We start from the raw sequence: 24419 nt of genomic DNA on the forward strand, positions 1-24419 counted from the left end.
TGGAGAGTTAGCTCACGAGAGTTAACCCTGTAACGCCTAAGCCTGAGCTCTACTCGTCTTACCAATTCGTACCAATATTGCCGAGGGCGAGTCCTTCTCGTCAACACTGCAGTTTCCATTGCTTTAATTGCCACACATCTATGCATCCCACCGTCCACTACTCAGATGGCACGCTCGTGCATATTATTTTGCAGCTTGCATCTGTTTTGCTCCCATGATTGAGATAATATTATTGAAGACTTCTACGGGGGCATTATGAGAACTATTCTTCTAAAAACAAGGTTTGTTATTCAATGTTTTCATTGAGTAAAAGGAATATGTAGAGCATACATTTACTTTTTCAGTTAGCGCAGTACATGAAGAACCTCAGAAAAGTAAAAGAAGACTTAGAAATATTGCTGCAATTTTCCAGGAAAGATTTTGTGACAAAAGGGTTAAAGGCCAGCTATAATGAAATTTCACTTTAGCCATATTTGATATAAATGAGTAGTTCAGTAGAACCTAATTTGTACATGTTGGAAATAAAATACATGAACAAACATACTACAGAACAAAAAACATAACCTCGAAAATGTGCTACCCACATTCACAAAAAAATTTGGCACTCAACTGTAGTTATGTACGTAATGCAAAGCCCTGCCCGAATTGTTGCGGCATGAAGTGCCAATGTGTATCGATTGGGCCCAGAGGCCAAAAACGCACATTGCTTCAAAGCGACAGCGTTAAAGGCCCCGTGTCGAAAAATATCTGGTGTCGGCGTCCAGTGCCAGCGTTGGCTGTCTGCAAAAAATCATCCCGAACCACACATATGGAAACACGCAGGCCCTCCACATGGTACAGAGGCGTTGCCGAACTAATTGAATTTCTCAAAATAAAGTGCATCAGAAAAATCTATAAGTACGACTTACGCGCAACCTACAGACATGATAGTGTGAGATTGTAATTTCAATATGCGAGAAAACATTATTCTGTTACGCGAAAACTCAAACACAAACCCCTTTTCCAGCGTTTCTACCATTCATAGAGCAGCGCGCCCCACTCGGTTCCTTGCAATAAGACCATCCAGGTGGTGCTTGCCTCTGTGCATCTGCGGCAGTGGCGCACAGAGGCAAGTGCCACCTTCATGCGTAGCATTTGCCGCCAGCGTTTTTCGGTAAACGTTACGGTTACCTAAGCAGCAGTTGCCAGGAAGCGGGAGAAGCAGTCAGGAATCTTTGAATGCCGTCGCCTTCCACTCTTAAAGGTGAAGCTGAAGCGTCCTCCCCAAATTTTTTGCCATTTTTGTGGCTTCAGCAAGCTTACACATGCACTCCTCAGATTCGGCCTAGGTCAGCAGCTTCTTCAGGTGCCACATTTTGACAGTTTTGACATGCTCGGCAGGTGAGAATTGTCGTGGCACGAGATGCCAGTGCACGTCGAGCTGGTGGGGCTCGAGCAATCCGAGACTCCATTTGTAATTTTTCTGTTGCTTAGTGTTTTGAGTGACAGGAAACAAACAGAATCAAACAGGTGGGGTAGCTGACATACAATGCCTCCATAGCGAAACACGACATTTACGCCAATGCATTTCTCCGCAAAGTTTGGGAATTAATATCTCGAAACTGGTGTCGTTCTGAGAATACATTCCAAGTGGATCCGCCTTGTGAACTCTACGGCTAGAAATTGTAAATTGCAATAAGGGTCATATAGTAACTAGTTAAAAATGTAATTAGTATATTTTTGTTAATTAGTCAATTTCACATTTCAATTTTTTTTTTTAAGTAGTGTCCGCTGCTTCGAGTAGACCACCATCTCATGATCTGGAATTGAGCTCTCTCCCACAGGCAACTCTAAAAAATCTTAGTGTTCGCTGAAACAACCCGTATTTAAGAAGGTGCTTCATACAATGTTAGAGTGGTCCCTGAATGACTGAATTTCCTGTGCAGGCATCCAATTGTGGGTGGAATAGTACTGCAGCTCAGTTTATTGCATTTAGTAACGACATACAGCACTTGCCGCTATGCAACAAAAATAGAGTGCTGTGTGCTGAGGAACACTTTAAATTTCTGCACTATAGGCACTACAGCAAGATTAATCATGATCAGCAGACTTCATGCTTACTTTTTTGTGTGTCATTTGCTTTTGTTAGCAAAGCAAAACATGCAGGATCCATTATGAGAGTAATGCGCATGATTTTATTATGACTCGACTATCCATGGCAGCGCTGTAAAAACGGTTGGGAAATGTGGCGAGGGTTCTGCCCTACACATGTCCACATTTGCGGTTCATGGGATAGTGACCGAGGATCTGCAAATGCGCAAGGCCTGCACGAAGCTTGTGCCGAAAGTGTTGACTGGAGATCAGAAAGAACTTCGAATTGTGCACTGTTAAGAATTGTTGGATTTGATTCAAAATGAGCTGGACTTTCTTAACTCTATCGTAACTGGAGACGAATCCTGGATATTCGAGTACAACCCAGAATTGAAAAGGCAGAGCAGTGAGTGGCACACAATCTCATCCCCCCGGCTCAAGTAAGCGCGAATGACCAAGTCTCACACCAAAACAATGCTCATTGTCTTCTTTGACGCCCGAGGAATCGTCCATTTTGAGTTTGTACCGCAGGGAGAAACAGTCAACTCAGCCGTTTACCCAGAGGTGCTCAAGAGATTCAAATGCCAGGTCGCGTGCGTGAGGGCTGACATGCTGACTGACACAGTCAAGCTTCACCATGACGATGCCCCTAGCCACACGTCCTTCATCGTTACGAACTTCCTGGCCCGGAACAATACCCCCGTGGTCCCCCATCCCCCTTACAGTCCCAACTGGCTCCATGCGACTTTTTCTTTTTTCCCCGGCTGAAGAGAGTGCTGAAAGGAAAGCATTGGGATACCGTGGAAAATATCCAAAAGCTTGCTACAGCGTTTCTGAGAGACATTCCTGTCGAGGACTTTCAGGGTGCCTTCCAGGCGTGGCAGACACGTCTCCGCAAGTGTGTTGATGCAGGGAGAGAGTAGTTTGAAGAATTTTAACCATTTGTACAGGTCCATTCAATAAATCTATTTTTCCCAGAAAATGCGCCTTACTTTCATAATGGACTCTATACAGCTGTAGTTGTCTGTGCTTCACACTTCATTTACCTGGAAGAATGTTTGCATAGCCATGTTTGATAATTTTTCTTTGAACTAGAACTTATGTTTTCTTTCCTTTTTCCTTACAGAATCCAGTACTAACATCAAGACTGGCAGACCAGTAAGTCTACTTGCAGTGCTTCTGAAGCTGCGCACTTCACATGCTGATAGTATCTACTGGGCACTGTTAAGTAATGTATTATAGGGCTTGCAGAATGCTTACTTAGGTGTATAGTTACTGGGGGAATAATTTAAGTTCGTCTTTCATAGTGGACCTAATATGTACTGAATGCTGTGTGGATAAGAGATTCGTAATGGATGGCTCTTACGGCTGAACTGCTCACAGGTTTGCACTCGGATCTTTCACAGAAATAGCATTTAATGCCATGTTTGGCCATCATAATTTGCGTGTTTTGTCCATTACAAATCACAACATGTGGTTCGGGGAAATGAGAGACTGAAAAATTTTTACTCTCATAGTGTGACAAGAGGAGCAGTGGTGCAGTCTGTTACTGGTGTGATGGAACATGGCATGCATTGTGCTTTGCCATGGCACTGACTGATGGTGCCTATGCTCTTTTCACCGAGAAAATCGGCAGTTCTTGCCTTCCATTGCCACCCATGACGCACACTTCTGATTTACTGTGTTTGCACAATTCTGACGTGCACCTTTCCTGAATAAAAGGTGTATTAAAATATGCATGCACGTTACAATCGTAACTAATTCAGAATCAAAAACGAAACCGATTATTACTATAAAGAAAGCTCAATGCAAGATAGCTAGCCCACGCTGCCATTGTATGGGTTGTATGAAGAAAGCGACGCTTGGAGACATCGTAAGGTGGGCCCATGGTGCATGGAATGCTCTCCCGCAGGCGACAGTTGTTGCATACCTCCAGAAGTGTGGCATTTCTAATGCATTGAATGGAACTGAAGTTGACTTTCTGTGGTCGGCAGACAGCGAAAAGGAGGCGTCGTTGGACTCCGATTGCGACTAGCCACCAAAATTCAGCTGTACCCATATCTGTGTGCCTTTGTACGTTCCATAAAATTGTTTCAACACGGTACGCGTCAACTCAGATTTTGTTACTTGATGTGCGCAGTAGGATTCGCACCAAGTTATTTTTCTGGATATTTGGATGGTAATATATATAATATATATATAATATTTGGACGGCACATTACAATCAGTGGCACGGTGAAATCATGCAAATACGGTATTCGGATCAAACAGCCACGTGTTCCTGCTTTTAAACATGGTGTCAAACAAAATAAACCATGAAATGCCACTTTTGCATGAGACATTAGAGCACCAGCGAGCCTGCAGTTTAACAAGGATTGCCACTTATTTACAAGGCCTTCATTTGAGCTCTCATTTACTGAACGTTCGGTACACGGCTGCTTACAGATCAGGAGAACCTGTCTATACATCTTTTCCGCTGCAGAGCAGAATAATTGGCTGCTTGTTAAGGAAAATTTGATTTCAGTAACATTATTTATTTGTTGCATTTTTAATATAGACTTTCAAATTGCTGAGTCAGTGTTTTCTGCAAGACATTGAGCACCGTCGACACACAACCCAACCCACACTCAGCTGTCAAGCACTAGTATGTGTGTTTGGCACTATGGCTTCACTCGAAATGGTGCAATGGTGTTGCTGTTATTAGCCGAGAAAAAAAGTATTGAGTACTGCATGTGAAGCAAACTAAGCATTAGAATATGAGCTGCCCATTGCACTTGATTTTCTGTCATATTGTGATTGGTTTCTATGCAAAAAAAAAAAATTACATGGCATTTTTTGTTGCAATCCTTTCTCCCATTTTTCCTCTACACCACAGGTTCTTGGCTGAGTACAGTGAACGGCGGGAGCTGCCCTGCCTGGACTTGCTTGAGAACATGGGCGAGAGCATGTTGTTCAGTGACCGCCTGACATTCCTTGCCAACTACCGGGAGTTTCAGCGCAAGCCTCCTGGCCAGGCAGCTGCACGTCTTCTAACTGACCTCATCGACTCGCAGCTTGCACCTCACTTGTAAGTTGTCATTCTTCCGGGCCTCTTTCAGAGCAAGTAATTATATTTAAGGGGCACTAAAAGAGAAATTCTAAATCACTTTAAACTAATAGAGAACTCTGTCAAACTGTTTTCATTCATTTCACAGAAGTAGGTAGACTTTAATGAAAAGCACTCTTCCTTCAAGTCATGCCAGTTTTTGTGGTACCTCGGTATTTTGCTGTTTTCGTGGGTCAGTGAACTGGCAAACATGTACTGCCATCTGCGGCCAAGGATAAGTAGCTGAGGCCTGTAGCAACGGAAACAACAGGCGAGGACCAGCCAAGCACGTTGAGTGAGAGTTCATCGTGCATCTGCTGCGAGCATCTCCTCTTTCAACATGCCCTTTTGGCTGCCATCATATTACCTGGAGCAAGTGACGCTAATGAGCAATGCTAGCTGAGGCGTTGGTTGGAGGCCGTGAGCGTCGCGTTTGTTTGGTGGTTTCAATTTCCCATTGGCGTCTTAAAACACTAGGTAATAGTAAAACGGCAAGGAGTGTCTCAAGCCACTGGGGTCTCACCAGCTCGATCCGGGTCAGTGTCTTGTGCTGCAACAGTTTGCGCAATACTCCACATTATGTTTTTGCATATACAGTTGGTCTGCCAAATGAAGGCCAAAGTTCCAGCTTTGAAATTTTGTGCCAGAAACCCAGCTTCAATATGTCAGTGTGTCATCATGGTCTTATAAGTATTTTCTCATATTTGTGTCACTGGGGGTGGCTCAGTAAAACTTGTTGGAACAAGTTAAGCCTTTGGCCTCTTTAGAATACAGCGTAGTCCATCTTTGCCAATAAAAAAAAACTAAGCTAGGCCCGAACATAAAGACATCACAGGAAGGTGGCTAAAGAATTTCAAGGTGGCACTGCCACCTATCTTTTGTTATTGGATCTTCTGTGGCCCACCAAGCCTCCTCTCGTGGCAAGGGTGGCATTGTTGGCATTGTAGGAGGGTAGCTTAATTATACAGCTCAAATAATTTTTTTACTTTGTGTCCATTGAAACTAAACCTCATTACAACAAAGTTGCATCAAAGGCTAAAATGTAGGCTTGTGCAAACTTTGCCTTAAACGTGGTCTCGCAGCAGCGCTATCACGAAACCACACCTCAAGGCGAAATTCTGACTGTTGTGAAGCAACACCTTGAGTAAAAATTTTCATATTAACTGCATCCTAATTTTGCCATTAAATTTTATATTTTTAAATTTTCGACGTGGCACTAAACAGTAACTATCGTGGCTTACGCTTGGCAAAACAGCCTCGATTAGTCCCAACAGCCAGGGCAGGCATGGTGGGAGACTGTAAAGTGTCGCAGAAAATATGCTGCCTATTGATGATCGGGCTGAGATCATGCATGAGGGCAGGATTGAGGACCGCAAAAGCAGCGAGCATGCCTACCAACTTTGCATGTGCGCTTATTGAATGGAACGGGTTAAGCTTGCGTGTCAGCGGAAAGCCTCAAGTTGAGTTTGCACAACACTGCATAAACATGCACAGACTGCAGCTGCAGTTACATCGGTGAAACCGGCAAATTCACAAGACGATTAAAAGAGCACCAAAGGGACGTCTCCAACAAGAAAAAAGTCTCGAGCGCCCTTGCCGAACACGCCGATAATCGCAGTCACCGCATCGATTGGGAAAACACTGCTATAATGGCTAAGGAAAAGAATTTGATGACGTGACTCTTGTTAGAATCTTTATTTATTCAAACTACTGACAACAGTATCAACAGGACTGATGGAAATCTTCCTGCCAGCTACACCTGTTCCCTAAGTCACATTTTCGCATAAAAACGACTTGGGGCTCTTGCCCACTTTTAGTGTGATCAAGGAACCCGTACGGGTCCCGAAACATCTCTGTGTTATTTTCACCTTGACTTGGCCAGTGACCGCAATTTCTTCATCGTCATGTCACCTGACCAGACAAACTTTCGTCGAACTCTTGGCTATTGCATAAACAGCCGACGTCGTGCAGTCAAGGCTGTACTTTACAGCATCACGATGATGCACGACTGGCGAACACAAAATGCTCCTGTGGCGTAACAAATCTTCTGTACTACTGGAGTTGTAAGAAATGTTGAACTTGCATATTTGCATAAAAATTTATGCATTACGGCACTTTGAAAATAAACTGTATTCTGAGATGAACCTGATTCCTTTTTGGCAAGTAAACAATTTTCTTTTACATTTGTCAACATCCGGTACTTATGTCATGGTTTTATGCAAATCCTACAATTTGAACTACTTTGTTCAAAATTACTCTGCACTAATTACTTTTCGCTTCGTGCTGAAGACCTGATATTTGCATAAGCCCACTAAAATGCTTTTGTTATAGCCGATGTATAAAATAAGCATACATGGCGATATCAGATAAAGATTTCACGATCAGTTTTATGCAAAAGCAACACAAGCATGATGCATCCAATGGGAAAATTTTGATGGTCTATCAATGGCTTACTGTGCCGATACATGGCCCATGAACAATGCTAAGCCTTTGCACGGTCCTTAAGGGGGGACACTGTTCTTCGAATAATGTTCATGATGTTTTCCATCAATATTCATGAAACTTTCCATTCTTGTTAGGACTTTTGTGCTGATTTCAAATATGTAATTATTTTTCCAATAGGCCATTTAGTTCTGAAGATAAATGAAATTAATTGTTCATAATTTGCACAAACAATAGGGGGGAGGGGAAATGCGCTACAAAATTCATATTGGCACATGCCTGGGTACTAGAAAACATAAGGAACACAATGGTAGGAATACTATTTTGATACATCAAATATTAGCAATTTTATAGCAATTCAATTTTTACTGTTCAAATTGTGGCTACCCCACTGTCTGTTCTAAAGCAGAATAGAAAATGTTTAAAGCATAAATTCCAAAATCTGACCCTACCATTGTGTACTTTGCACACTCAGCTACAAGCCACAACAAAAATTATGGCTCTATCTGCTTTGAAGGCAGAGATATCGCCGCGGCAAATCAGCAACAAGTCAAAAGTCAGCGTTTCGAGAAAACGAGAAAAAAGGAATACATTCACTTTTAATCAAAAGTACAGAAATAATTTTGCATTATTTTGCAGTGAAAGTGGCTAAAAGCCACCATTAATGTAGTCGCTCTGACCACGGCCACCCAAATGCGGCAAAAACATCATTTGGCACCTTTCGCCGATTCCCGGTGGCTTGCATCGCGTGCGCGGCAAGGTTGTCGTTCATGCGGGTCGAGCTCCACGCCGACGCGATATCGCTGCAACACGCGCACGTGCTAACGATCTTTATGGCGAGGCCAGATGACCGTTCGCTTTTGCCTCCTGCGACGCTGCCGCCGCACACCTTGCACTTGACAAACGACATCAGTGCGTTCACGGAGTCCTACTGAGGATAGCGAAGCCTGCGTCGGCGTCGACTGGCGCAGCTGCAGCGCCGTCGGCGCGAGTGAGCAAATCCAACACCCGCTTTGTTGCTGGCGTTGACGCAAGAACTTGAAGTTTTTTTTAGCAATCATCTCCCTCTGCAAAAAAATCCGCACGCTGCGACATTGCAGCGTCATGCCGAACGCGGCCGCTGTCCGTAACGATTTCACTCATTTGTGAGCTGTCTAGGCCTACTTCGGCATCGTCTGCGGCTTCGGCATCATTTGCAGTTGGCGGCGAGCTACTCTCGATGCTTTCAGAAGCAATGGAGCGCTTTTGAAAGTTATAAGCTGATCGCTTCTTTTTTTTGCCGAACTTGTGCCTCGTGGTGAACTTCCCCGGTGGACTGGACATTGTTGGGCATGTGCCAACAAAGCTACGAGACGCGCCATCGCGTTGCCTGCGGAGTGGAGCAGACGATGGGAACCTCGCGCAGCCAACCACAGCACGCGTTTTTGGTCACGTGCGCTAGTCAACGAATCGGATCGCGCGTTCTGGCTTATTTCTTCCCCGGATTTCAATTTCACTGGCGTACCGACGGAGTCACTTTTGGCGGGAAATTAAAGAAGGAAGGCTCCTCTTTCCAACGAGACCAAGATGGCTGCGATCGTGCGCATAGAAAAAGAGCTATGCGCCGCGATAAAAAGGGCTGTTTTTGCGCGGAATTTAGCTCACAGTGATGTTATAAATTGATATTGCGGACGAAATACTCTTCCCTGAGATTCGAAACTTGGTGAATTAAAGGAATATTAGCTGTAGAATTCGAAAATTTGGTTTTCAAAAAATCGTTTTTTTTTGCGATTTTCTCGCCGCAAAGACCCGTGTCCCCCCTTAATATGCAATTCTGCAATTGGTGTGATCACATGCGTGGATGTGTAAGACTGGCCTGGCGTTGTCACCATTATGTTCAACGTGTGGTGTGTGCGGTGACATAGAACATTACCTTATGTGCTGTACTCTGTATGACGCGGAAAGGAGCGTGTTATTCGGGTCCCTCAAGAGGACAGGAATTCCCCACAGTTCTATACAGGACATTGTTTTCCCGCGCGGGAACCGGTTAGATAGGAAGGAGGTTTCTCGCCTTCTTTTAAATTACCTGCAGGACACGGATTTGGCCTCCACATGGTGACCTTAGGTGTGACTATGTGTAGTGTAGTTGTGAGGTCTGTGTCTGATTTATATGATTTATGTATTTTAAGTGTCGCTACGGTGGAGCAATTGCCGGCAGCTACTGCAAGGCTAATCCCGCCAGTAGCCTACAACCACTCAACTCAACTCAACTCAACTCATGGGTTGGTACGTTGGCTTGTTGACTGTGGCCCAGCCAAGTCAAGTCGCTGGCCAAGACACGCAAATCCAGAATGTGCCATTCAAGTACAGTATTCGACATTCTTGCCACCAGAATACACATTTTGTACTGAAAGTGGACAAATATTAGCTTCACTGTAACTGATATCTTGGACCTTGCATTTTCGGTTTCATTAAAGCAGTAGAAGGTGTTCTTATAGAAATGAAGCATGGGCAACAAAATTTTAGATTTATTTCATTATATATCAAGTAACTTGTTATCCCTGCATTTATTTTTGGTTGAGATTCAACTGTAATCAGTATGTCTTTAATAGTTATAGTTCAATGTCCTTAAATAACACTGTGGGTTACAAGAGATGCCGTATTATAAGAGAGCCATATGTTTTGCCACCCATGGTTCGTTAACTTGCACCTAAATCTAAATACATGTACAGAAGTATTTCTTGCATTCTGCCCCCACCGAAATGAGAATGCTGTGGGTTTTGGATCAAATCTGCAGCCTCGTGCCCACCAGCAGATTGCCATAGCAGTTGATCCACAGCAGTGGATTTGAGAGAATGCACTCTTTCAGCCAATGCTACAACTCTAGCTTGACAAGACGTCGCATTAGGATATGGGAAACAAGCTCTATAGCGCATTTCTTTATTACGAGCAAGCATAGATGCCCCGTCTGTGAAATTGGTGAAATTATGTTAGAAGGGAGCGGCCGGAGGAGGAAAGCGCTTGGAGGTAGGGAAAAGAATCATTGCATCTGCTTCCGTTTGTGCTTCGATGCCGCGGTGCTCGCTGTGCATGTTCGTGCCATCCATATGCTTGCGCAGAATCCGTGTTGATGACGTGAAATGTCACTAAGTGTTTATGTTTTCTCATCAGTAACATCATTGAGCAGAAACTACTCTGAAAGTGCAGAAACTGCACTGAAGACGCGTCGCGTCTTCAGTGCAGTTGGTCGCGTCGAGACAGTTGTTGATAAAAACACAAAAGCCATTTCCGGCATGTAATCATGACTGAACGATTCAGAAGATAGGGCTCGTTCTAACCTTGTGTTTTTTGGCGTAGCTGACATTGAGCGAAAAACGTGGCAAGAATTGGAAAACAAGATAGCAGAACTTTGCAATTCCAAGCTTAACATAAAGTTAGACGCCGTAGAAATCAAGCACACCCATTGAATTGCCAGATACAGCACTAATAGAAAGAGACCCATAATTGTCAAATTAGCACACTTCAAAGTGAAACAACATATTCTTTCAAATGCTAAACAACTAAGAGTGTCCAACCATGGCATATCAGAAGATTACTCATCTAACATTCGGCATGCATGTAAACAACTAATCGAATTTGGCAAGTCCCTACGGAAACCTTTTAAACATTGGTATGATGAACTAATCATGGAGAACATAACTTACAAGTATGATAACACTACAATAGAGTCATATCATTTTCATAGCTACCGTCACGCACTACTGCAAAACCAAATAGCACACCTGTATCACTTGTTTATATTAAAATAAGAAGCCTACTGCCCAAACACAAAGCACTTTGTAGCCTCACTGATTCTTCTGATTGTCAGCTTCTCATACTAACAGAAACATGGCTGAATTCAACCGTCGATGACGCAGTGTTTAATTCATTCCTGCTGATTCCATGATTCCATTCCATGATTCCATTCCATGATTCCATTCCATGATTTTGACATTTTTAGACGGGATCGTGTAGGCAAATAATGAGGAGATGTCCTGATAGCTGCCCATCATAGCCTTTGTTGTTTGATTGTCTATATCACTTCACCTATAGAAATTTCATTCGTGTTGTGCAGTTGCTCATACCTACAAATTCTTATCGGTGTATGCTATCGACTTTCCTATGCAGATGCTTCTTCACTAATCACTTCCTCGAGGCAATGCATTCTGTTACAACACCATTCAGTCATGCGCAACTACTCCTCTTAGTTGACTTTAACCTTCCTGGTATAACATGTTCCGAACCAGCCGTAACGCTGTCTAATAACCTCGAAAGTAATTTTCTTAACACATGCCTCACCTTTGGTTTGACGTAGCTGGTATCTACCCCAATGTGAAAAAACAAACAGTGCTCTAACATACTCAGCCTTATCTTAAAATTTCATCCCGGCAGTGTTTCTTCTATAACACGTCTACCCAGAACTAAGTGATCACTCAGTACTGCATGCAGAATTATCCTGGCAACTACCTCGGGGCAAAAAACAAAAAAGAAAATAACACTTTACGATAAAGGTGACAACATCAGTATTAACAATGCACTAATTGAGTTTTACAGCTGGTACATAAAGTATACGCTCATTACAATGAACCCGCGTACAACAGACTTTCGGATATAATGGACCATATTTCAACCTTAGTTTGCTCTACCTATTTTATTAATGCAACGAAGTTCGCTTTTAATGGACCGTGCTACAACAGACTATTGCCTGCAGCGGACGAAATTAGCGGCAACTTTTGTCAAAATCGGCGTATAAAACGGACTTTTGCCTAGTAGGCACGGGTTGGCAACTGACTTGCGAGGGTCAGCCGATGATCGTGGCACAACATCGCGTGCGCAAGGAAGGAAGGAAGGCAGGGTGGAAGCATGCCATCATCTTGTGTGCCCGAGGCACGGGGCGGAGGCAAAGGAGAGATAGGGGGGCGTTCTACTCCAGTGGCTGCTGCTTAGGGCACTGCCGCCGTATCTTGAAAGGGATCTGCAATGTGGACAAAGTGCCGCCCGCGCAGGCGCCGCATCTCCAAAGCGACTTACGATGTGGACAAAGTGCGCCCAGTGCCAGTAGCCTTGTATGTGTTGTGCTTTCAACGTTTAGTTGGCGTTGAAGCGAAAGACAGCACGAAGGTCAATTCGCTTGATGCTTCGCCTCTCAGGCGAAACTGCGACTTCTTCTTCTTCTTCTTCTTCTTCTTCTTTTTTTTACTTTGAACATTTGTCACTCACTCTTTGCAATAAAGTTGTTAGACATTGCGACGAAAGTTGTTTTTTATCAGGTTACCAAGGTTCATTGTAACGAAAGTCAACTGTATTATATATCTCCCAAAGCACATAGCAGACACCAATTAAACGCTTTTTAAATATGAAATGATTGAACTCGCTGAGAATTACATACAAACATCACCTTGACCGAGCGATCTCTGTCCCCATAATTCAACTACACATTAAAATGACTAAACAATAAAAAGAAAGGTTATTTTGCAAAGCCAAACATTCCAATACCACTCCTGCCTGGGAAAAATATAACGCCAGTGAAGAGACGTTTGATTCTTTGGCTGCAACAGCAAAATGAACCTTTCACTCAACAACACTCCCTAGTATGCTGCAAAACAATCTGAAACAATTCTGAAAATACATTAGCCCAAATAACTATAAATCATTATTTCATGAGAAGCCAACAAACAAAGACACCAAGGAAAACATAGGGGAGATTACTTGTACTTGCTAATTAAATTTAAAAAATGATAAATTAATGTCAATGAAAGTGATGAAAAAACAACTTGCCGCAGGTGGGGAACAATCCCACGTCTTCGCATTACACATGCGATACTCTAACCAAATTAGCTACTGCGGCACGGTTTCCCCATCCACTTTCTTGGGTATTTGTGTTCTACCAGAACTAACCTTGGGAGTGTTAGCCAACGCCACCACTCACAAACCTTGGTGGTGGATGTGGAACATCCTCTCTGCCGCAGACATCATGAGTACATGATCTTTCTGGGTGAAGGCAACTGGTCAACAAACCCACACATGCTACCTGCAGGCATTAATGGTGCCGGATTCGAGACCCTCGTTATCTAAGAACGAGAAAAAAGGGGTTAACTAAGGGGCCCGATAATTATTAATCATATCACAAGAAGCCAGCAAACAATGATACCAAGGAAAACATAGGGGAAATTACTTGTACTTACTAATTGAACCAAAAAAATGGTAAATTAATGGCAATGAAAGTGGATGCATAAACAGCTTGCCGTAGGTAGGGAACAATCCCACGTCTTGGCATTACACGTGCGATGCTCTAACCAATTGAGCTACCGCAGCTGAAGTGGATGAAAAAACTTTTCATCCACTTTCATTGCCATTAATTTATATATACTATATGCCCACTTCTATTATGTATTATTTATGCCCACCTCTTCTATAGATCCCCGAATGGGTTAGTAAGGGTATGAATAAATAAATAAACAAATATGCTCCACATAATGAATCACAGTTTTATTTTATTAATTGCGACTAGTGATTTGCTTATAGCAGTAAGTTCAATTTTCCAGGTGAGTTCAGGTATCAGGATTAGTAAACCACACATTTTTCACATGTTCTTGCATAGCCCATGTTTTTCTATGGCAGGAATGCGTTTTTCTGAATAAGCAGAAGCAGTCGCCAATCCAAGCGTGCAGTGCCTGCATTCGTGATTTATTAAGGGTTTCATTTAGCGACAGGTGCTTTAATTGTGACAAAGATTTTAAATGTAAAATTAGTCGTTTGCACTGCTCAATCAAAATTTGGGTTTCACTTTCTTCACAGAAGAAAATTTTCACTCTCCAGGGAAGCTGACCTTCAGGTCTCACAAAGGGTACACGACTGAGGAAAGCATAGTTGTATGAGGCACTGTCACTCTGTCCATCTTGTAGGTGTTGAAAAGACAGGTTGGAAGTGTCAGTGCATGCCCCTTGCCACACCCATCCTCAACGTGCCAATTTGGGCTATTTGGTTGGACGTGATTAAACTAACAACTCGAAAACAAAATGTGGATAAAACAAACACAATACTGATTTTCAACTGGTGTATTTCTTTCGAAACAGAGGCTTCCTTACAAGCAAGACAGTGCAAGTACTCGGAATAAGTTCTATATGACCGGCACAAAAATAAACAGCAAAGCAAGCTCGATACCCATGCCTATGTTATGAAATTCCCACATTCCAAGTTTTAATGTTTTCAATCTCTTGTCGATAGAGAAACCAAAGGGACGTTGATGTACTTAGTGTTGCAACATGGCATCTCGCATTGTAAGCAAGAGAGTCCACTGTTTGCATTTCTGGATCTGGTCTTGTTCTTTATCTTGTATTATTTTGCTCCATTTACAGGGAGGCGTTCAAGCCAACTCACCCAGTTCTCTATTTTGTTGCTTCGGAACATTAAACACAATCAATCAATCGGTCAATCAATCAACCAGTTGTTCTGGATTTGTGCTAACAGTGCACTTGTCTTCCGTTTATGGCTTGTATGCAGTTTGTGGCCTCGTCTTCTCCGGGATGCGATTCACACGCTGTCAGACTCAACGGAGCTTCTGCTGGATATGAACCAGGTGCTGCAGTTGTTGAGTTGCCTGGAGGCAGTCTCTGCAGGAAGCACAGCATCTGGAAATGTAGTTGATGTGCCAGAATCTCAACAGGTGTGGGAAAATTCTACTTTCCTCCTTTTCATAAGAATAAGTAAGTGGCAAAAAAGCGACATTAGCCAGTAGCTTCACAATGTGGGGTACCGTCGAATCTGAATAATTCGAACTCGAAAGGGCCCGAAAATTTATTCATTAAAAGAAATTAAAAGAGGCTAATTGAACGAAGGACTATATGCAGCACTGCGTTAGGCGGCGCAGGTTCACTAAGCTAAGACGCAAGTAACGAGTTCCGGAAGTGTGGCTTCACTGCGGCACGGTATGTAGTGCTAGAAGCCTCAATTGTAGGCAGTACTGCATTAGGCGGCGCATGTGCACTGAGCTGACACAAGTTCCGGAAGTGTGGCTTCACTTCAATGCGGCGTGTGCTGCTATGAAGCCATTATTGTAGGCAAAATTTTTATTGCTGTGAAGTCGCACCGCAAGGCAAAATTTGCATATAAACCCGGACCACGACATTACTGTTGTTTTAAAAATTTTATTTGAGATTATACGTGCCCAAATACGGTACTTACAGGGGAGTATGGGAGCAGTAGCAGGCATGCAGCAGCACTGTCGATTCAGAAATGCCGTTGTGCGTGTTGATGTGGCGCTAAGAGTACGATCGGTGGCACGCTATGTTCGATACCAGTCACAAACGCTTATGCATTTCAATTACCGGGTGTTTTATCACATTGAAATACGCATTATTGTGACAGGACCACAGCGTCAGTTCGAATAAACTAAGTTCGAATTAAGAGGGCTCAAATTAATGTCCACTGTACATAGGTTGGCATACTCACGACTACACTGACTCATGCTCTCTCCACACTCATTTCACAGCTGAGTGATAGAAGCATTAGCGAGTGGCTAAGGTTGTGGGTGAACACAAATTTGAACAGAAGTGAGTGCAGCTGAGTTTGAGTGGACGCAATATGAACATAAGTGAATGCTGGCCAGCATGAGTATGGCCAGAAGTCATTAATGGTGATCTTGAGTAAACACGAGTATTGTCTGCGAATGCGGGTGGGCATGAGTATGTATGTGAGTGAGTGCCGGTGAGTGGGTGCCACTTAGCGTGAATGGAAGTAAGCAACTATGAATGCAAGTAAATGGCAGTGGGCACAAGTAGGAATGTGAGCACATTAAAACAAAACAATATTTGAGAGTGCGAGACCTTTCTTTGGAAACAGAAAAGAGAAGTGCCAAGACTACATCATTAGTGCAGTGTTTCACAATTTGATCGAACATGAGCTTTCCCAGTACAGTTGAAATTCACAGTAACGAAATCTCGCGACAACAAAATATTTTCTTGTCCCTGGCAATCGCCCATTGGATTCAATGCGTTTCGTGCCTCATGACAATGAAATGTCACTGTGCTACAATCCTGCACCAAGAAAGTTTGTTGAAGCATAACCCTGCATATTACCTACTTGCACAAGGCTAGCAGGCTCCAAGACGTGCTCAAATGCGATTGCTTTGCACTAATATTGCGTAACATACCACCATGTTACACTTGTGCAGGCACCGCCATTTTTGTTGTAATACGGGGGTTACTGGGGTACAAACACATGGATAACATAAGTAGAAGTGGACAGGATGCACACAGTCCTGTCCACTTCTACTTATGTTGTCCGTGTGCCTGTAGTGCAGTAACTCCCACATTACAAAATGAGCTTTCACCAACTGGCCCAAATTGCCACTTTATGCATCCCTTGCTTCATGAATGCTGTTTTTGGCGCCACCCTATAGGCATCACATGCGGATTCAGTGCTGGATGTAGATTGCGGGACAGGGCAGTAGTTGCGGTCAACTGCCTTGTCTTTGGGTATACGAGATACATTCACTTTCGTACTCGGCACTGGACACGTCGGCGCCTATGGGCGACAGTGTGGGCTGGAGAAATGCTGCTACATGTGTGGAGCACTGTCGCTCTGCGTCCGGTGCCGAGTTGCGCAAAATCTCGCAAAAGTGGTTGTATTTCTGAAAGCAACTGACTGAGAATACTGCTTGACGGCAGTGCTGCATCTGCTGATCTACGCAGGCGGCACGCTTTGTACTGCCGGCAATGCGGTTCTATATCCTCGAGCAGAGCTTGCCAAAGTAGTCTAACGGAATTTTCACAGTAAAGTTTCGTTCTGCGACGCATTATGTATCTGTGCTGTCTCATTTCACAGCAACGAAATTCTTGCGAAAGAGAATTTTTTTCATGTTGCCACCAATTTCGTTATTGTGAGGTTCAACTACATGTTTGAATCGAATGATCGCAGGTGGTAGTGACCGCAAATCGATGCTTATGCTTGGTATGTTTGCTGGACAGTGTGGGGATTGTGTTTGTGCATTGTGTTGCCTCGCCATAGTGCAGCACGTTTTGAGCATTAAGGCAGCGATCTGGAGAAGTTACTTTTGAACTTTTGGTGTGTGGGCCACCGCTTTCCCTCTCTCTTTCCTCCGAGGGCAGCGTTGAGCAGCGACATTAAAACACTTGCTGCTGACTGCCCCCAAAAGGACCAGAGGCTCACCCGATTGGTCTGTTTGGGCAGAAAATCGTGTCCCCGCTCTCCTGACGGCTCAAGCTAACTGCGAGAGCTGGGGCGCGGGGAGAAACTCTTGCACACCAACATGAACAGTGCATACGGAATTACAATTATCTCAGGCAGCCCTTTTTGCTTGCTGGCAGGGTCCTAAACTCGAATTGGAAACATACCTTTTTGCTGCTCCTGTTCTAGAGACTATGTGGAAGAGATGCAGCTAACCTCACGTGCATGGACATATTGCACCAGGTTGCCCTCAGAGGCTATATCGAGCTGGAGGAACATTACCCTGCACCATTAGCATTAGCATTAGCACAGTTCTTGGGAGCCATACTCTCTTATAGTGTCGTATTGCAGTGTTCTCTAATACTGTTGTCTCACCCTTGAATTGCAGGAGCAACAGCTCATGCGCACCACACAGATAGGGTGTAGCAGTTAGTCAACACCAAGGCAGTCGTATAATAAATACAGTTGAATCTTGCTCATTCGAACATGCTTAATTCGAACTTCTGGTTTATTCGAACTGATGCTGTGGTCCCGTCAAAGTTATGCGTATTCCAGTGAGCGAAAACGCCCGGTAATTCGAGTGCACAAGTGTTTGCGCCGGTTAATTCGAACATGCCGTGCTCCAACAATGCTCTCAGCAGCACGGCAAATCACGAAGCGGCGCCCCCGACCAGCGTTGCTCAGACCCCGCCATAGCGGAAAGGCTTAAGAGAAACCCCTCAACACTGAGCGCGAAGAAAAAAAAAACCATGGCGAAAATTTCATCCTCTCAAATGGCAAGGTCGCTGTTTCTGCATTGCGCAGTGGCAGCAGCGCTAGCGGCAAAATGCCTGCTGCGAGAGGGATCGGTCCTGGGCTGACTTTTCACGACTTGTCGTGGCAGCAAGCGAGCCGCGAGTGGAGGAGACCAATAAGAGTGGCTTCTTGAGTGATGTATGCACAGGAAACGGGTGTCATGCGAACACGCCTGACCACTCTATTCATACTCGCGTCTGGTTCAGCCGGACCACTGTTTCGCACGATCGTCTGCTCGCGTCAGATCTCGCTCGAGCTTGTTTTGGTTTGCTTGCTTTGGTCCTGTTTGTGCTTGTTTTTTTGCAATGACGAGTTTGAATGGAGACATCTCGATAGAAAAGTTGTTGGAGACAGTGCGCCATACTCCATCCTGTACAACAAGACAGCCCCTAAATACAAAAATGCGAAGGCAACACCTATTACCTCATTCTCCTTGTCTTTTGAATGTGGCAATGCCACGACGGAAGGGAACACACCAACGGGATTGTGATAACTGGCAACGGCTTCGTCCTTTTGATAAGACCACCAAAGCAACTCCGCTGCTTCGGTGGCAGAGGTAATTAGCACCATCAATCAACCTGGTGGAACAGCAAATCCGCTTCCCTCCCGCCCTTCCTTGCAACTACGCTCCCCTCGTCCTCCCTCTCAACTCCCTCGTAACTCCCTTACCTTCGACGGTCTCTGCGCCGGTGTTGCCAGCCCGGCGCCAGCTTAGCCCACTCCTTGATGTTTCGTTTCCTGCCGTTATGGGGGGGGGAGCAAGCGTTGGCCAGCGTGGGCAATTTCGTGGTCCTCACTCGTTGTGCTATGGTGCACAAATACTTCAAGAACAGGTCCTTCTTATAATATGAATTTCTTTTAATTTGAGCAAATTTTCATGCCCCTTCGAGTTCGAATTATTGAGATTCTACTGTACCTTCCTTGTACTCTGGACCACAGAGCAACGTGAGATTAATAAGTTAGGTATGATTTGTTCAACCGAATGATGGCACTTTCCCTCTATGCCATTAGTTCATATTTAGATTGTTCTTCTAACTTCTTCCCTGCCATGCCTTGAATGATTGAAAGCATTGTTAGTGACAATGCTGGGAACCACAAACTCCTTGCGATAGTATCGCTTCGGGTGTCTTGACAATCCGCAGAATGCTGGTAAAAAACAAAGTGCGCAGAATGCATTATGCCTACCTCTGTATCCTGTGGGTCAGTTTTCAAGCATTACAGTTTGATTTCTTGGCTACTGCTATCTGATTATATATACGGCAAGAAGGTAGCGAGCTTGTCTGGAGCTTCCCGATTCCTCATTTACCACACTGCTGGTCGAAGTCTAATATTCCAGCACCAACCTATTGCTGGTCCTCTTGGTAATTGCTTGACAGCTTCCATTTGGACGTCCTTGTTGCATGGTAAGAATTGCATGACCCCACCATTTCATTCGGTCGCTAGGAACTTTGAAGGTACCTTTTCCCTGCAGGATGTGTAGCCACTGCTGCAGTTTGGCACGACACATTTCTGCCCCATCCTTAAAAAAAGGTACAAATGGATAGCGCTCGCCTTTCTTGCAACATGGAAAGTGCACACGAAGTCTGAGAAGCCAGCGCCGCCTGTACAATGCGGAAGCCCGTGAGAGCTTTAATAGAGACGGAAAGCCTGCAGATGGCAAATAAACACGACAGTTTGCATGTTTAAATTGGGAGCTTTTCATCCCAAGGCCACCTTTGCATGTGCTCACACCACATGCGAGCGATTGAACTGTGGCGGCGCCAGCAGATGTCTGCTCCGGGATTACTACTAGTAGCTCGTTTGAAGTTTAGTACGGCATGTAATAAGGACAGTATTCATTCATGGCTGTTGATAAAATGTGTGCCACTTCTATTTATTGACACTACAGAATGAAATCTGGGAAAATTTACAATATATGAGACGATATCGCGATTTTCGTGCGTCGCGTCCGTGGAAAAACATGTAAATGATAGCAACGTGCCAGATGTGTCGTCTGTCATGCTGTGGTGAAAACTGCATTTTCTTCTCGCCCGACCATGACACTATCGCACTGCCTGCCTGCACTCTCGCGGCCTAGCAGATTCCTCTCCTCAAATACTTCTTTCTCCGTGCTCTGGGCCTTCTCCTTGTGGCACTCTGTGTCGCTCCCAGTGAAGACTGAACAAGTGTCCATTTTAAGCACATGACACACAAGCGGCGGAGCTGATCGTCCGCCTGAGGCTTGGCTCCTGGGACCCACGCAGTAATCTAAGTGACCCCTGATGGAGCACCGCGTGATACAGACAACCACGCTCGTGCGGCAGTGCATCAGGAGCCCCGTTTACATGAATGCGACAGTGGCGCATCGCATTTCCAAGCGCATTTGGGAAAAGCGAAGCGACGCCGTTTACATGTAGCGCATTAACTCTCGCGAGAACGCAGCGCCTCATGGTGTTGTATAAGGGAAGTGCAGCCGACTTCCGGTGTAACTGGTTTCCGGTAGTGGACCGAGTGCACATTGGTGGCTGATTGCCGAGAAATAGTTTCACCTAGAGCACGCTGCGGCGAGCGAAGTTGCCGGGGGGGACGCCATTTTGCTTCTGCTTCGGATGTTGCTGTCTCGCAGCTTCACCGGCGCGGCAGTCCCGCAGCTAATTCCTTCCCATAGTTCCTAATCCGACGATGCTGCGTTTACATGCTCCGCGAGAGTCGACTCGCGCCCGTAAATCTACCCTCACCTGGCGCATTACTGCGATGCGCCTTCCTAGCGCATTACTGCTGTTTACATGAATGTGATGCGCTAGAAATGCGATGCGATGCGACACTCGCATTCATGTAAACGTGGCTAGGATTAGGCTTCAATCAGTTATTTGGATCTAGTAATGTATTGGTGCAAGCTGCATCATTCAAGGCTTTGTTCTAGGCTAGTGCAGTTAACATGTTGCTTTTTCATAGACATTTTTTGAGGAGACGCAATAGAGTGACCAAGGCTATTCTTTGACATGATGCTAGTCTGACTCACAATATTGGTATTCAAATGCAGATGCAGCCACTTTTCATCAATTCTAACAATGAAAGTCATAAGGTTTCTTTATCTATACCAAACTGGAAAGCTTCAGCTTAAGGGGCATATATTTTTCACTAATTTCTTGCAACAGATAATGTTTATGGATTAAGAGAAACATTCATACATGTGCTGAAGGGAGCGCAGCTTAGTATCTTCAGAACATGTAGATAGCTTTTGGCACAGTTCCAACAGCATCTTGAGTCATTCTAGAATGGGAAACAGGGTGATCATCTGTTTTGCGACTCTTTCTCGACTACAACAGAAGATTGCAACTCCATAGCGTAGCTAGAGCACATTGACCTGCACTGTGCACCAGAGCTAAAAGGCATGCACCAGAAAGAACCCTTCATTTTGTTTTACAAGAAAAGAAGGACCTTGAAACTGGCCTATACGGACGCGGTTACGTCTGTCCGCTGACGTTACGTTTGATGTTCCTAAACAAGAGCGCATGTCTGGCTTCATTGACTGACACAACATTGCATCTGCTGAAGGCAGTAACCAGTGCTACTACACCAGATATTTACTGCCTTTCAATATGCAAAACATGCAGCATTTTTTACTAAGGGCAGCCCATGTGGCTCCCAGAGAGGTTGGTTTGGCCCTTGCCAGTTTTGAGTTGTGCAGCCCTGGTTTGGAATGCTCGGTTCAAACTGAAACCATGTAGCAATCTTGGCATGTATATGCTTTCCACATTCCTAAAACGCTTTTGTTCTGTTATCTGTTTTTGCTCACAGAACTGGACAAAGACAGAAGAAAAGGAGCTGCGACTACTGCTTTCTCACCATCTGGTACACGCGATCACAAAGGAAGCCAGTGCACCACCATGAGCACAGAAAGGACTCTTCAGCTCATTTCAAATCGTTGATATTAACAGATGATGAAATTTCATTTATTGACATGAATAAAGTGAGAATCAAGCCTGTGTGTCTCATTGTCGAACGAAAATACTATATATTCAAGTTGGCCTGGCTTGAAGGAAGGCAAACTTATGTAGATGCGGTCTGCTTGAGCTGTGTGGTTTTTCTTGTTGCATCACTTCTGGCTTTGCCTGTTCACGGTGTACTTATAGAAACAAACTGATTGTTGACTGGTATGTATTTAGTCTTGAGCACTCCCAGGCGTGGCACTGAAAAGACTGCTAGCTTAAGAGCTCTCAAAGACTCTTGAGAAAAGAAAAACTGCAGAGGTCACATTTTTTTATCGGAGATATTGCTCTACTCTTAACTGTTTAGATTTTTTGGCTATTGACATTTTACATAAATTTTGTACTTAGCATTTGTTCTGTACTCGCATTAATCATGTGCAGGCCACCACCACAAAGTGCATATGACCTAGCTGAGCAGTTACTTATGTACAAGACGTCTTGAGCATTCTTCAAAAGAGAATCTGCCAGAGTGAGAAAGGCTGTGGCTTGTAATGATGACTTTAAATAACTTCATTGGAAAACATTTGTGCTTGACTGTGTGCCTAACTTTGCTTGGTAGTCTGCGTTGCCATAGTTCCCTTAGTTTAAAATCAAGTATTGGGATTTTATGTGCCAAAACCATGATATGATTATAAGACGTGTCATAATGGGGACTCCAGATTAATTTTAACGACCTGAGGTTCTCTAACGTGCATCTAAATGCTTGTTTAAATACATCAACATTTTTGCATTTTGCCTCCATCGAAGTGTGGTTGCCATGGCTGGGATCAAACTCGCAACCTCGAGTTTAGTAGTGCAACGCCAAAGTTGCCACACTGTCTGAACGATCAGCCTAAGTAGTAGAAGAGCAAAAAGTTGTTTAATAGTAAATACTTATGCGTCATTATGAATGTACTTACATTGCAGAATGATTCCTGTCATGGTGAATTGCCAGCCATAGTTGAGTAATACAATCTAGACATAAACATTTGTGATATATATTCCTTACATTTTCTTTGCCATTTCCTATCAATCATCCTTATTGCGGAGTAGCTTTCACGTCAATACTCCTATGCCAGCATACCTCTTTGTTTAAATACAGAGCTTTTCTTGCCTTTGCTATTGTAGGCGATACCTTTGCTGTCAAATTTACTATAAAATGAAGCTGAAGCATTGATTTGCACAGGCAACAGTGCAAGAGCATTCAATGCAACCTTCTAGTGTCTTTGGCCATATTTTGCAAGAGCTTAGTTGGCCTGAGTACAGGCAGCTTCAAAAAACCTGTCGCACATGTGGTTGCAGGAAACATATTTTTCTGTGCATTAGTCTGTTGTAGCCTCTTCGCATGATAATGTGTGTACCTAAAATAAGGCCTAAAATTGTGTAACCTTTTCTCGTCTGTAACAAGGCTGCAAGCTTTAATGATGTGGCAGATGCACGTGTTTAGGTCTTTTTAAGAGTCAAATGTAGGTCCATAGCATGCATGCCTCTATGTATATATCTCAAACTTCGAATTTATTCGCCAACTGAAACTTCTGGGGAAGGCCATATTTTACTCTCGGCCATTTCTCATAAAAGGGTACCAAATTGAACTGTCAAGTTATTTCTGATAAAATTATACAGGAGTACAGTTAAACCTCGATATAACAAATAGTAGGTAGAATCGGCAGTTTGCTTCGTTATATTTAAATTTCGTTGTATTGAAATTCAGCCTTTTACGAAAATAAGCGCAGTCACCGACAGATTTTTTACACGGAAAGGGGCCGCAGAATTACCCAAATTTTCCTGGCAATTGAAAAAGCAAATTTGAATGAGAAAACAGTTCACTTTGGTGAATTTGGGAGTCGGCGACGAATGATGCGGTGTCATCA

At 44.0% G+C, this 24419-nt stretch overlaps 1 protein-coding gene across 1 annotated transcript in view; it reads left to right on the forward strand.

The window, feature by feature from the left end:
- Nup75 (nuclear pore complex protein Nup75) overlaps positions 1–22562 on the forward strand; it is a 70468-nt gene extending 47906 nt beyond the window's left edge. Inside the window, exons 19-22 of the mRNA XM_050193420.3 lie at positions 3197–3228; positions 4946–5137; positions 15119–15281; positions 22379–22562. Of these exons, the coding sequence (XP_050049377.1) occupies positions 3197–3228; positions 4946–5137; positions 15119–15281; positions 22379–22471 (480 nt within the window). The 3' untranslated portion in view covers positions 22472–22562. The remainder of the gene's footprint in view (positions 1–3196; positions 3229–4945; positions 5138–15118; positions 15282–22378) is intronic.
- The last annotated feature ends 1857 nt before the right edge of the window (positions 22563–24419 follow it).

The sequence above is a fragment of the Dermacentor andersoni genome, chromosome 3 (assembly GCF_023375885.2).
Source record: "Dermacentor andersoni chromosome 3, qqDerAnde1_hic_scaffold, whole genome shotgun sequence".
NCBI classification, from domain to species: Eukaryota; Metazoa; Arthropoda; class Arachnida; order Ixodida; family Ixodidae; genus Dermacentor; species Dermacentor andersoni.